This window comes from Charadrius vociferus, unplaced genomic scaffold, assembly GCF_000708025.1.
Source record: "Charadrius vociferus isolate BGI_N301 unplaced genomic scaffold, ASM70802v2 scaffold110, whole genome shotgun sequence".
Lineage (NCBI taxonomy): Eukaryota > Metazoa > Chordata > Aves > Charadriiformes > Charadriidae > Charadrius > Charadrius vociferus.
This window is the reverse complement of record NW_009646761.1, coordinates 3,026,428-3,041,645: the sequence shown is the minus strand read 5'-3', so window position 1 is coordinate 3,041,645 and position 15,218 is coordinate 3,026,428. Positions and strand designations below refer to the sequence as shown.

At 37.4% G+C, this 15,218-nt stretch overlaps 1 protein-coding gene across 1 annotated transcript in view; it reads right to left on the bottom strand.

Moving 5' to 3' along the window:
• Window positions 1–15,218, bottom strand: part of PCCA (propionyl CoA carboxylase, alpha polypeptide) — a 306,936-nt gene that overhangs the window by 195,776 nt on the left and 95,942 nt on the right. The window contains exons 8-9 of the mRNA XM_009892045.1: window positions 12,920–12,956; window positions 6,660–6,738 (exon numbers count right to left, since the gene is read on the bottom strand). Coding sequence (XP_009890347.1) covers window positions 6,660–6,738; window positions 12,920–12,956 — 116 coding nt within the window. The remainder of the gene's footprint in view (window positions 1–6,659; window positions 6,739–12,919; window positions 12,957–15,218) is intronic.

Below are 15,218 nucleotides of genomic sequence, written 5' to 3'. Positions count from 1 at the left end.
TTCTCAGGAACTTTCAGCAGAAGTCCGTCCCCCCGGCAGATTTGCTGCTTTTAGGTGCTCTCATTAGCTTCTGCTGGCTGTTTTCCATCTCACGGGTTGACAGACTGGTTCATGATGAAAAGGGGCCCATAGCTGCCTGCTCCAAGGATGACTTGCACCCCAGGTCAGCCACCTAGAGACACACACTGCCACGGAGCCGGTAAGCCGGAGCACTGCTAACAGTATGGCCCCATGCAGTACACGTGGTGACTCCACAGCCCCAACTGCAGGAGTACCTATCACACATCAGATGACTTCACCCAAGTTGGGCTTGGAGCAGGGAGGCTAAAAGGCCACCACAGCCCATGCCTAAGGCAGGCAGGGAACACCACTGCCTCTCCTCAGGGGCAGGGTGGGTCATGCTGGTGGCAGCTGCACACTAGTCAAAGCCTGGAGGCATCAAAGGGGTAAAAAAAAAAAAGAAAAAAAAAGAAAAATGAGGTCCAGCTCAAGCAGCTGTACATAAAGGCATGTGGCCAAGGAAACAAACAGGAGTTGGAATCTGCATGCAGACACAGAACCGCAGCATCCTTAGAATAAATGACATGGTGGGACAGGTCACACAACTTCAGTGCTGCAATGAATGAGCTACCCAATCTTTAGGAAAGGCAGCAGGATAGGTTTGCCCTTTTTATGAAAGGGCAGGTCAAATATATGGATCTCTTCTTGGGAAAGGGCAAGAGGGTGAGAGCTGGAAAGTCTGGATCAAGGAAGAGGCCAGTAACGGTAATACTGCAGTGCAAGTTTGTTAACAGTTCACCTGCTCAAGCTGACAAAGTGGACAAATTCTTCTTTAAGCAACTCAAAGTCTCCAAGACCTTGAGTGTTTGTGTGGTTTTGTTTTCATGGTTTTGGACTGTGGGAAGGGTGGGGTTTTTTGTTTAGCAGTGGTTTGGGGGTTTGGGCAGGGTTTTTTGTTTCTTTGGGGGGCAGGGGTCTGTTGGTTTGGTTTTTTTAAACAGGAAAATAACCTCCCTGACATCTGCTGGAAAAGCAACATAGACCACCACAAGCAAGACAGAAGGTTTCTGATGGATATTGGGGACAACTTCTCAACACAGATGTTAGATGTGCTGAAGAAGAGGAACTACCAGCAGCAGAAGTGGATGGAATCAAGGATCTCGTGAGAAATCAACCCATACAAGTCAGTAAGACCAGATGGGATGCTAACAGAGGTAGCTTATGTCACTGTGAGACTGCTCTGACATCTTTGAAAGGCTTTGGAAGAAGACAAACATTGCACCATCTTTGAGAAAAGCATGAAAGAATCAGGAGAACTACAAACTGGTCAGTCATGGAGCAAGATATCCTAAAAGCTATTTTTAGACACAGGGAGAAGTGACTGAGAACAGACTGAATTTACCAATAGCATCATGCTTGACCAATCTACTTGTCTTTTATGACTACAGCTATGAATTACAGAAGAAGAGTAGATACCTCCCTCAACTTTCGCAAGACCTTAATAGTCTCCCACGGCATCACTGCTTCCAAGGTAGAATGTTACGGTCTACACAGGTGCACAACTAAATGGGTGAAAAGCTGGCTAGACCCTTGGGCTCAAAGTTAGCAGCTCATCCTTCATCTGGAATCCAATACAATGGAATTTCCTCAGGAATCTATTATTCTGGAACCAGTTTAGCCTCTTTATCATTGACCTGGCATCACCACCAGTCTGTGGACCATGCTAAAACACAGCCATCAACATACTCAAAGGCAAAGCTGCATTCCAGAGGCCTAGACAGGGTGGAGTAATGAGCATCTTGAGTTTCCACAAAAACAAATGCAGATGACGGTACATAGCACAGCATAAGACCCCCCAACTTTCTACCTCCAGCTCTGAAATCAGCATTGCTGCTTTAATTAAAACAACCACTTTGTTTGGAGGCAGCCAGACCCTAATAAAGAACTGCCGTCATTATGTAATATTTCAGTTTCCAATATTACAAAATAGTAAAAGAAAATACGCCTTTCTTGTCAAGGCCAGAATTAGAAAGGCCACCTAGTTAAAAAACAGATGTTTGATAATCATTAGTACAGTAGAATCCCTCTAAAACCATGACTGGTAGGTTAAGTAACCAATAAATACTTAAATGTCGTTTGATTTTATACACACAACCAATATCCATTGCTTCAGCTTAACTCCAATTTAAAAAAAAAAGAAAAAAACCTAAAATGATCTAGTCACAGCATTTTATATATGTTTACACATGTAGCTGGCATGGAAATCATGTTTAAAAAAAATAAGTTTGTAGGAAACACTGTTCTTCATTCATCCAATTGACTCCTTCCCCTTACCTGAACACTTCTAGAGCACACACCTGTGCAGGACAGACCGAGGATGCCAAACCCATACGCTCCCATTTTCACAGAGCAGTCTGACAGGCCAAATGCACTGCTTTAGGAAGGTAATAAAACTCAACATACAGGCTTGTAATAGGGAATGCTGTTCAGTTTTTTAAAGCATTGTCCTCTCTTACTGCACACTTCAGATTTCCTTTGCTTCAGGAGGTGGGGGATAGGAATTATTTGTTACACATGATTCCACTTTAACTTCTTCCAGTTCCACTGCTCATTCCTTCAGAGCCATTGGAAGATTACAACATCAGGGAGGAAAAAAAAACTTCAACAGATGTTTCTGAAGGAAGGTGGGAAACTGCAGAAAATGATTGCAGACTACAAAAGAATTTGTGAGTAGTTCTTCCACATATCCTGTTGTACCATCCCAATGAAGAGCAACAACTGTGGAATAGTGGAAGTAAACACAGAATGGTACCATATGGCCAAGAAGAGAAATTATATGGTGTTCTTGGAATTTGAGAGTAGACATTTGCCTTAAGTTTATAAAAATGGCATACACATCAAGAAAGAATTTAAGTAGCAGGACAATTTATATTTTCTTGTTATTATAAGCTAAAAGGCAAAATATTTCATCTCTCTAAATATCTGTTGCTGGAAGCTGCCTTTTTGAAAGCTTTCAGAACAGATATTCACTAAGCATGCAATTTCAGTATCTAGGAAAAGTTACAGAAGTTGAAACAATTGGGAGGGGGCAGAATTAGCAGAAAGCTCCAAATTTCTCAAAGGAATATTATTATCTTAGAAGATAATTCAGTTCAAGTTTCCAACTTAGAGGTTATCATGTTTGCAGCTGACACTAACTAGAGAAACTAATTCTTATCTGTAAATCCATGGAGTTTAAAACAAGGGCCCATAGTTTCTGTATATGACCTCTGATACTTAACCTACAAGCCAGTAAGCATCTTTGTGTGCAAAGATCCATCATAATCTCTGCCAGAAAATTTAAATGTGTTCTTTGGAGAGGATAGGGTCCTCAAATTAATTGTTTTTCAGAGCTGCCAGCAGACCATTTGAAGCCATAAAGCCTAAAGACTTAGTTACAGGTACAATTGTTATAAGCATACTGAAAGCAAGAGAGCCTTCTGTTTGTCACAAAGAAGGAATGATACAGAAAATTTCTAGATATTCAAACACTTATCCTAGTCATATTTCGTTGTTCTTCATAATAAACTTCATGTTGTCTATATTTGGAAAGCACTTTCAGACCAGCCTTTCTGGGATGTGAGCAGAGGCTCTTCACATACAAGACCAGAGCTGGGATGATCAGCTACACTAAGACTAAAGTACTTTTAGATATATACAGCAGCAGAACTTTCTCAGGCTGTGAAGAACCTACAAACCTGAATTCAATGTAAACTGCTCTTCAGAAATCTGCACTTCATTTTCAATAGAATTTCAAGTGGGTATCTGTTATGTGAAGAAAGGGCATCCTAAATTAAATTTCTCCAAACCAAGACAACTGACTAGGCATTACATTAGAGTGAAGATGTGGTGGTTTTAATTTCAGATGCAGGTTAGTGGCTTGAACTATACACAAAATTCCACAATAGAACTTGATTGAAATTTAAAAAAAAAAAAAAGCTATAGAAGTGAGAGTTCGGAGAGATTAATATCTGAACAAATACAACAGCAGCCCTACTCAGACAAAGAGGCAGGGGGCAACATGACTGCCATCCGCAGTCACATGCACATGAAGAGCTATTTCAAGAAAAAAAATAATTCTAAAAGCAGTAAAACTCTTTTAGTATTTCTAGTTAGAAATACTAGCTGAAAGTTACAGAAATCTTAGCTGTGGCCAGAATAATATCATAACATTTAGGGAATCTAACAAAATTTTCATCACTGGGGATATTTAAGAGATGTGAAGGATGAAGCACCAGTAAGTAACCACAGTGAATAATTCTGTAACAGTGGCAGTTAAGTCACTCACGTAGGTCTTTTCCATTTCCAATGGCTATTTCCATGTCACTTCATACAATACATTTAAGTTTTCTTTTAATATTATGCATAGCCAGTTGAGGCAAGAAAAATTTTCAACTATCCTGAAAATCCAAAAGTATGTTTCAAACAAAATTAGTTTATAAGGCGCTTTTTTTTTTTTTTACATAGCATTTGGAATTAATCCTGCGTAAGAAAGCCAAAGCAAGTTTACAAATCAAAATATCATGAACAATTCTTCACACTCATCTTGCATCTATGAACCCTGAAATACAAAAGGCCATTCAGATACTGGCTTCTCAGAGTCTGCCAACAGATGAAAATTAGTTTATTATTTTTAGGATCATGTGGATTTGGATGCAGCAAGACAATATGAGGTCCACAACTTTTCACAAGATATTAAAAATATCAGACATATTGTTTTGTCAGTAACAAGTTGAGTCACCTTCATAACACTGTCAGATGTTCTTCTTCAGACACATAAAAAGGAACAATCTTAGTTCCATAACGCAATTAATGGACACCTACAACAAATCCTTTACAACCTCACAGGTACTTCTTCAAGACAGACTATAGAAGAAACCCAAATGCTCTATTTCATATGTAAATGCAAAGTAAATCTGTTTCCATCTTCAGTTCTCTTAATCTCACTTTCATCTTTCTACAACAAGTACTTTGCCAACTTAATTTTGCCTTCATTACTGCTTACCTGTAAATGTTAAAAATAAGCATTTCTCCTTGATACAGGATCAGTAACTAGTGTTGATCTGTGACTTAGTCTAGGTGTTCTTTCTCTTAGCACTTTTTAGATATTACTCTATAAACTGCAAAGACAAGGCTTGCACAACTAACCAAAAGGATTATTATAAGAGCACCATTGGCAAATAAGGAGCTGAAAGGTATTTCAAAGGCTTTCCACAAACAAGGCAAGGATCTCAAACTAGTGTCACTAAGTATCATGGGGTCAAAGTAGTATCACTAAATTAATTTTGAATGCAAACGTACTGAAAAGAACATCTCTAGCTGGTTTCTGTTGATACCAATCAACTCTGTCGGGTGACTTTCTAAACAATAACCACAACTTTTCTCCAAAACAAATTAGCAATCATTATTTTAGATCCAGCTTTTGATTTATAAACGGTTACTTTAATCGAGCTCCTTTGCTCATTTCTGAGCAAAACAAGAAATGAATGCCTTCCTTTCAAGTCCAACAGATACAATTTCTGCCTGAACAAGATCAAGGCAGTAATTTTGGATTCTAAAGCAGTAGGAACAAAGCATCCTTTTAAGAAAGCAGGTTATTCTAGATCTTCATTCTAATGCACAAAACCGTATTTTCCTATTTAGATTTGAATATGAACAGGCTAGAGGTAGCAGGGTAAAACACCACCTCATGTTTTCTTTAAATCTAAAATTTAAGTGCTAGCCAGTTTTTAGGTTTTGACAAACTAAAATGTAATACGGAACATGAAAATACGACAGGGAAATCTTGCAGGTGACTAAATCAAACTACTGAAAATTTGGGTTGTGCTCCAGCATGTACTGCTCTTTCCATGTGGAAAGGAAAACATTTAAAAGTTTATCTAATTTTGGATCAAATAGGCTTTTTGTTAAAAGTCTGGAAAATCCCAAACCACATTTTCCTGTAACATCCGTGGCACGTGGGGTTGAAACCAAGCTCCTCACTGGGAGAGAATGGATTGCAAAACTTATCAAATCAATAACAAAGCATCTTGAAGCGGTCATGATTCAAACAACCATTAAGAGACACAAAAATGTCTGTGTTTAAACAAACATTGTTTCAAACAGGCAAAAAGCACAATAGTTTGCTAAGAAATATTTTAAACACAGAAGTATGCAATTTATTAGAGCGCGTTCTGGAAACACTGTATGCATTTCCACACATAAATATTCAGTTTCATCAACTTTAACAGAACTAATGGTACACATTCATGTTTGAGAATCAGAGGAAATAAGTATTCTACTTAACACACAGACAATTAATACATCAGCATTCTGAAAGGCATACAGCAAAATGATATTTACAGTCTACATTAACAGTCTATCATCGGCAGTTGTAAGTGTTGGTTTTTTACTTAAATTAATAGACCATGTTTTGTAAGGTTTATGCAGAAATTAATTTTAAATAGACATATGCAAACTCCTAAAGTATACTGCTCACTATACGAAAAGGGAAAAAAACAAAAAATATCCAATTTCTCTGTTTAACATTTCATATCTGCTCAACTGTCAGCTCACAGTGGCTTAATGGGACTTTAGTAACTGCAGCATTCATCAAGGCAAGCTTTTGGACAGCATCTCACCTGGTCTCTTCATCATCCCAAGCGATTCTCATGCCTTTCCCACCACCACCTGCTGAGGCCTTGATCATGACAGGGTAGCCTAACAGCGGGGAACAATTAGACAGAAGTTCAAACTTTGTTCAGTTGGTCAGAGGAACATGACAACTGACCACATGTCCAATAATGTGAGTAGACAATAACTTCGTTTATTAAAACACTTTGTTTGGAAGGAGAAGAGAGGAGAGATTTTTCTTTTCAAGACTTAGCTGTCAGTTCAGTGATTTCTGAAGCCAAGAAAGGTTGTCTTCTCCATTTCATTTATACCAAAAAAAAAAAAGGCACTGAATGAATTATTCCCAAGTAACAAAGTGATTTATGAATAAAGGCATTTGACCTTTTTAAGCTCACATTTCTTTAAAGAACAACATTTTTTTTCCTTTGTTACTGCTCAAATGAGCTATAGCTGTGATAAAATTATTTAAAAGATTACTAGTAAAATAAGTACATCTTCATAAACTAATAGTCAAGAGATTCAGTAAGTAAACCTGTATCTTATCAACACTTCTGGTGCAACGCATTTTAAGTAACGGAGCACCTCAAAAGAGCTGTGCTGCTCAGATATTATGTACAAATAAGCATCACAGAAAACAGATTATTACACTTTTTTTTTTTTTTTTACAATAGAAAAGGATTTTCCCCAAACTGATAAGTAGTAAGAAAGAATAAGCAGCATAAATCTGACAGCGTTGTGCATAACTGGCAGTATTTTATTCTCAGAACAAGATACCTTAATCTGGGTATAAGTCAGGACCATAGTTTTCAGAAAGCCAGAAAAGTAGAGTAACAAAGTATGCCATCTAAAAGCAGATTTAGTAATGATTGTTATCGTGTAGTACAATATTTTAACTCAAAGCAACTTCTTAAAATAATTTCTTTTTCATATAAGAGAAATTCACCTTTTCCCCACATGAATGTACAGAAATTTGAAAATTAAGGATCTGATTAGAAAGTTTTTGACATTGCTAGGATAGCAGAAAAATCTTCAAGCCTTTCGTCTCCAGTATGTTTCATGAAAATCATAACATTAAGCCGAATATCAGACCAGCTGATATTGTCTGGCACAAGAGAACATCAGTCCTTGCAAATTGAAGATACGTTCTATAAAAGACTTTGATCTAGGGACAGAAAGGGACATTTGAATATAGTTCCCAATGGAAATGGTCAAGTCTGCTATTATATGTGTAACTAATATTTACAGTTTCTTTCTGGAATGTAGATCTACTCTTGCTCTGCCAAGTGACAGTGATACAGTACACCCACCTCCTTCCCAAAGTAATTTGACTGAAAGGAGGTTCAGGAGAAGATAATTAAAACCAGCAAGATCTGGAAAACCTTTTGTCTAAAAAGACTGAAGTGAACACACAAAAAGAGGCATCATAGGAGCATAAGAAACAGCATAGTGTTGTTTGGAAGGCAAGAAAGAAGCAATGGTACAAGAGAACATTAAATTAACAAAGAATCTGCAAAAATCAATAAAATAGTTTCCAACATAACATGTTATTAGACTGTGGAACCCAGCACTACAGAGCACTCGTGGCTGAAAGCTGCGGAAAGGTAACAGCTAAGCATATGTAGAGCACAAATCAAGTTCCTCTAAGCAGGGATGACCAAAAGGCTATAAATCTTCATGCTTTAGAGTCTGAAGTAATCTCTAGTAACTAGGTATAAGGGTAAGACGAAACAGAGCCATGCAAATAAGCTTGTAGAGTGTCTCTTATGTTTTCCTATGAAATATCTGATTCTGCCCACAGAGGGGTGTGGGATAAGTCAGAGTAACAAGGGTTTGATCCAGAACTGTATTATTTTCATGGCCTCTACAATCCTGGAAATAAAAGGGCATGTGCAAAATAACTCGAGATTGCACGCAGCGAACAGTGAAGTTCAACTCATTTTCATGAAATGCACTATATGCAATATCTACACAAGTAGAATTTATCTATGCCGTAGCTGCATTTCCAGATCTCTGGCAACTGCCAGGCTCCCAGACGAGTCACTGGCTATCTTGAAATAAAGTAAAAACTACATCTCGTACAATTTTCACGCAAGAAGTGAGATTTAACCTGGTGACACTAGTGAACTTACACCTTTGGCAACACTATCACCAGCTGGAGACTCTCTCTAACTCAAGAGGCTGCAAGTCTGAAATTCTGAAATAAACATTGTTTTAAGCTTTATTACAGCAAACTCACTATGGCAATTTCCATCACCTAATCTATCTTATTCAGTCTTACATGTACTTGAAAAAAATCATCATCAATTATGCTAACAATTTCAGTCTAACAACATCAGTCTCTTGAATGGCTTGCTGATTTTAATTCTGTAAGCAGAGTTAGTCCTAATTTACTGTTCTTTCATTTCAACAGCAAAATAGGCATGCTGGCAGTGAGTCTTAGTAAGTCTTTATATGCTATAGAATATAAAAGTTCATATATTACAACTTACATGGTTAAGCTATCAGACAGGATACATGGGTTACTGGTATCACTCAACAAGTGTACAACACTTTGCTTCACCCCCCTCCCCCTTTTATGTATACCGATTACACGTCAACCACATTTTATGCAAGGCAGTTGATTCCAGAGAGCCACAATATAATTAAAAAAAAAAATCAAAATAAGGCCTGTTTTGAAAAGATACATACAGTTTTTTAAGTTGAGAAGGAAAAATTCTTTGCAACAGACCTCTACAAGTTTGGATGACAAAAATAAGGGGACTTGAACTTTTGCTCAAATATGCCTTTACACACTACTTGCTCTCCGGGGCACCGAACTAAGCTAAACAGCAGTACTTTGGCTGATACCAGAGACTGATGTGTGCTCAGACAAGGAAGGCTTTGTAGAATCTAAGTTTTGCGTACATATTGAGTACAGGATGCTGGGATCAGGATGCGTTACTCATCATTCTCTTAATCACTTTTGCACTATTCAGCAGCAATCAAATTTGCTGAAGTATGCTCACGTGGATTGGTTGGAAGCTGTGGGAAGGGAGAGGCATGCAAGTAATTTCTAATAGCTGCGGAAAGGTAACAGCTAAGTATATGTAGAGCACAAATCAAGTTCCTCTAAGCAGGGATGACCAAAAGGCTATAAATCTTCATGCTTTAGAGTCTGAAGTAATCTCTAGTAACTAGGTATAAGGGTAAGACGAAACAGAGCCATGCAAATAAGCTTGTAGAGTGTCTCTTATGTTTTCCTATGAAATATCTGATTCTGCCCACAGAGGGGTGTGGGATAAGTCAGAGTAACAAGGGTTATAAGAACCCCCGAAAACGGCAATGAAGAGTCTCACAAAGCAGGCATATTTTTAGTAGGTGTTAGGTTTTCAACCCTTCCCTCAAATTAGACACCAATTTATGTGAAATTAAAATTGCATTTAAGAATAAAAACTACTCTTGTTCTATAGTTTTACATTCTTGTGATACATCTGAAGGATGGGTCTAAAGAGATCTTAGAAGGCAGGAAGGTAAAAAGCTGTCAAATTTGAGGATTGTCAGGCAAACTTCTGCTGTTAAATAGGTACTATTAAGTTAGGAGTGCTTTGTTTCCAGGATGGTTACTATTCTGAGAAGCTGAGTGGTAAAAGGAGTAAACAAGCTTCTGGTGTCCCACACTTGTCAGTTCCCCGCCCTTCACCACCATGGTTTTAGATGTTATTTAACCATTTTTATAAAGCTGCAGGTAGTAGAACATGGAATGGATTGTGCAGTATCAGTTTAAGCAATGTAGCATGTGGCAATACCAGATTCTTTTCAATATCCATTATTGAAAAGCTAGCACTAAACCCATGTCAAATGAAACATGACAAACATGTTTTTCACCTCTTTGGTTTTGTATGGACTTTCATTTAGTTTAATTGCCTGCACTTCATAGTTGTTTGATTCTTTCAAACAAACTGAAAAGTAAAACTTTCTGGAGTTTTATCAATGCTTCAGAAATCAAGCAGCCAACAGTTCTTAATGTGCAACTTAGAGCCAACCTTAAAAGTGGCATGGAAAGAGAGCCAATGTGATTAAGCGCTACAGAAAGGATGACAAGAGAACAGCCCACAGAGACAAACAGAGAAGACAGACTGTAGGAAGGAGCCTATACGGCAATTTGTGCCCAAACTTCTTCCAGTTCCTAATTCAGCCTAATTTCTCTGTCACATCCTCTCTTGACAACTTGGGAGAGCGCAACTCAAATGAGGGGCAAAAGGTAGGATTTACTCCCATACTTACAAAATTTGTATCCATAAATAATAGTCACTGAAACAGGTAACAGCAGTATCTCAACCCTCAAATGCCATGCTCCACTACTACTGGATCTTTGGCCAGAGCATAGCAAGGAGAAGCAGGAAAAAACAGGCAGCAAGAAAACATTACCCAGTGTTTTAGAGTTTTAAGTGCTGACCCACAACGATATGTGGTTTTTTTAGTAATTACTTAAGCATTTTTGGAAGACTGAGGCTCTGGGTAAGTGAAATTAAAAACAATCTGAAAGTATTCAATTGCATATCAAGTGCCTTATATATGAGGACAAATGCATTATATACATAAAAGACTTTCATTTCATCCTATTTTAGATCATTTAAAATGGGTTTTATTGGGTTTTATTCTGATCATTGGTCAAGATTAGACAGAAGTTTAACCAATCTGATCAACTGGTCAAAACATGGGTGGGGAAAAAGCTAGAGAGGACATTTTTCTTTCGGTATATGGCATCACAATACAAACCATTTTTATGGCAAATTTTTAAACCATTTTGATATCTAGATACAGCACCACCCAGCTGTCTGTAATTGACTTTAGTATCTACAGATTAAAGATTGCCTTGATACAATGACCTCCAAATTGTTACTGATATCAAAGACGGGAACCAGTCAACAGAATACCAGAAGAACTCAGAAGAAAATTATGCAAGAATACATTTTAAAAGGTATCTAGGAAGCCACTGAATGCCTTCCAACTTACATTAATCAAAACTGCTTTAAAAATACTTGCAGAAATTTTTTAGAAAACAAGACTAAGAAAAACTATTGAAATGAAACTGAACTAAAGTAAAGCCATAATGCTTTGCATGCCTTTAATGACTAAAACCAATTTTATTTACAGTTCTCCTCTGAGTTCCAGTTTGGTTGACAAACTCTTCCTTTTGTTTCTGTTCCCATGACAGTGATCAGTAATCACTTGATTTCCCAAAAGGGACATAAAGGCTGACCAACAGAAACACTGACTTCAATTGTGCCAGCCTAAAAGCGAGCCAAGCCTACACCGAGGGGTTTCAGGGCCGTTAACCAGTGCAGGGTAAGAACCCCAACTTAAACTGAACATGGAAAGGTGTAACACTGATCACCAAAAGTCATCTGTAGCAGTGCAAGTCCCAATTTCTGTTTGGCACATAAGGCATAGCCATCGCTTTTGACACAGGTGGGATGTATTTGTAGCTAAAGCAGTAAGAGAAGCTTCAAATGTAGAAGCATCCTTTGAATTATGTGCTTGTGATTAACCTAAATAGCTTCTCATGGCTACTGTCTCAAAACGAAAATGCAAAAAAAAAACCAAGAAAAAAATCTCTTACTGCATTAGATTCTTCTTCTAGAAAGCATTTAAGAACATGTGTAATTTCAAGCATATGGTTAAATATTTTCCCTAATGTTAAGCCTTAGTAAATAAAAGCCAAAACTCATTAAACACATATTACACTTAACCTTCATCAAAATGAGTCCCAGACAGTTTGCTGGTTGCTCTTTTCACCATTCTGTAAGATATTCAGAAGCTGAATAGTGACTTTATTCCAGAAAGCACAGAAGAAAGGCTGGTGGTCTGGATGACATTCAAGCTAATTGCAGTCCACACAGTGATGAAGAATGAAGATCACAACATCAATGGTGTCAGCCTCCATATAAAGAGAAATGTGCCATGCCTAACTTCTGACTATCATGTCCAATTGCAGATACACTTCAAATTAACTCCTTTAGTGAGCTACTCATTACTGCATATTACATGCATTCCACAAATCATGGCTGCACTGGTTCCGTAAAGTCCAGTTTGCAAAGCTAAAATGTGATGATTTAAGAGACAGGGCATTAATGCCTAGATTCTTCCAGCCCTATAGGCAACAGGGAACTTAAAAACTATTAAAACATTATTTGTTCTATAGGGATTACTTATTACACATTCAATTTAGTCAACCATGTCTGCTGAGAGGCACACAAATCCCACCATAGCTAATTTAAGAACTTACCAATTTCCCTTGCAATTCTGACAGCTTCATCTGCATCCTGTAAAAGCAGGAAATGAGACCCAACGTTAATCCCATCAGCCATTGCACTATGTCCTGAGGGCAGTCATATATTGCACTACTGTCTCCTCTGATTCATTTAATGTTTGATTTTACAACCTTCTGACCCTTTTCAGCCAGAGGAATGTAAAATTAATACCATAAGTGGAATGTAAATTCTACCTCATCATTAGTACACTGAGGAACTCAAAGCAACGAGGAATCAGCTGACAGGAAACACAACCAGGATCGCAAAATGATTTTCTGCAGTTGTAGGAATTTAATGCTAGAATTTAGAAGTTTACAATCAATAATGGACCATAAATCAGATCGTTAAAGTTTGTCCCCTGCCAGCTTGTTTCTGTCCTCGCAGGTTTTTCTAGTGTTTTCCTGGTTGTTGTCAGTAGGGGGAGTTGATTCTCTATTGTTTGGGAGTGATTCAGGTTCGGAAAACTTGCAGAACTTCTTTAAAGACTTTTTTTTTTTTCTATTGAAGAAAGAACACAAGCAGTTCAGTTTTGTAAGCTTTTCATTCTAACGACAGAATAAACATTAAATGTATCATTTTAAAGTGTATCTGAAATGAGAAGATTCGCATAGTTGTTTCCATTTAAGAGTCTGCACATTACTAGTGTAACTACAAATTAGCAAAATTCTTTTGTTGATGCCACCTATTGCTTCAGCTGACTCATACCACTACAGCCTGGTACGGAAAAAAAAAAAGAAAGTACTAGGAAACCCAGAGAATAAAACACAAAATACTTGAATTGCGTACTTTTTAATAACCAAACCTCTTCTGCTGGTTTCTTCTGCTGATAATAACATATTTCCATTATACAATACTTGAAAGAAAAAGGGTTAAATTACAGTGGCACAGGTTAAGTTTGAAAATTCCATCCAAATTTGCTAATATTTATACTATTCCATGACATGCATTAAAACATTTGTATGGAAGGCAGTAATGTCTGGAAACCACCAGCTGCTAAGTGTGTCTGAAACTATGGGGGCTGACTTATGAACATTAAAATGAAACCCGATATTTTTAAAGCTTTCAAGGCAATCCGTTTTAAAAGCACCCAGGTCAGAACTTAAAAAAAAAAAATACATAAGAAATGTTCATACCTGGTTCATTTATGTCCGATAATAAAACAAAATCCTCTTTAAAAGTCTTCAGTACCTAGTAACAGCCCCATGAAGAATAAGGGGGCTGGCAGGGGAAGTTGTCAGAAAATTTAATTTCCTTTCATTAGCTAGTCTGCTCCACAAATCGGTGCTTGTTAAGTTCAAAGCAGTCCTGAAAGCAACATCAGTTTTAAGTCTCTTTACTCCAGTCACATCTGTTAATGAGATTTTTCCAAATAACAATTGTTTTTAAGTCAAGAGATAAATCTAGCAAAAAACCTTCCCCCCTCCCAAAAAAAAAAAAAAAAAAAAAAAGTCAGAGTTTACTGTTTTATTACACCTTGCTGCTTTCCATGACCCTGCACCCTCCAAATTTTAGCTTAAAGGGATAAAATGCATGAAAAGGGTCATTTAAGAATGTTAGTGGTTTCCACACATTGAGTTTGAAGGTTCTTTGTTCCTGCCTGTGACAGTTATGCGAGAATACTTCCCCTTAATAGCCTCTCTGTCAGGAAGTGTTAAACCTGCCAAATGCAGACAATTAGAGCCTCTTGAACAAAATGCAGGAAGAGTGATGACTGATGAAGAGGCACGATTATAGTCGAGAAGGAAACTTTTACATTTCTTTTCTCTTGCAAATTCACTCATATATTTGCAAAATAGAATTAAGAGGGGGGGAAGCAAACAGGGTAATTTTTTTTCACTTAGTTACCTGCAAACAAGTGGCTAACAGAGACACTGCAGTCCACAGGAAGACAAGCTGCAAATCATTATTGGGGAAACTTTTCACCGCCACTGTATTTTTATACATGCATACAACAACTTAAGTAATAAGCGGCATCATATCGGCAGCACTAATTGTCTCAGTTCTGGTTTGAATAGACTGAAGTCATCTGCCCAGCACAGTTATTAATTTACACTATTTCAACATCTGTTTCTCTTACAGTTCTAATATTAGAACCCAAACTAAGATACAAAAAAAAGTCAATGCATATTCAAATTCTTGAGCCTTCAAAGAGCATTTCTAAAAAAAAAAAAAACACCCCAAACCAAAATATGCTGTGCTTTAAAGAGAAAAACTAATAAACAAAAAGATCAATAAAAAACCTGACATTGAAATCTCTGGTCTATCTTTTGATCT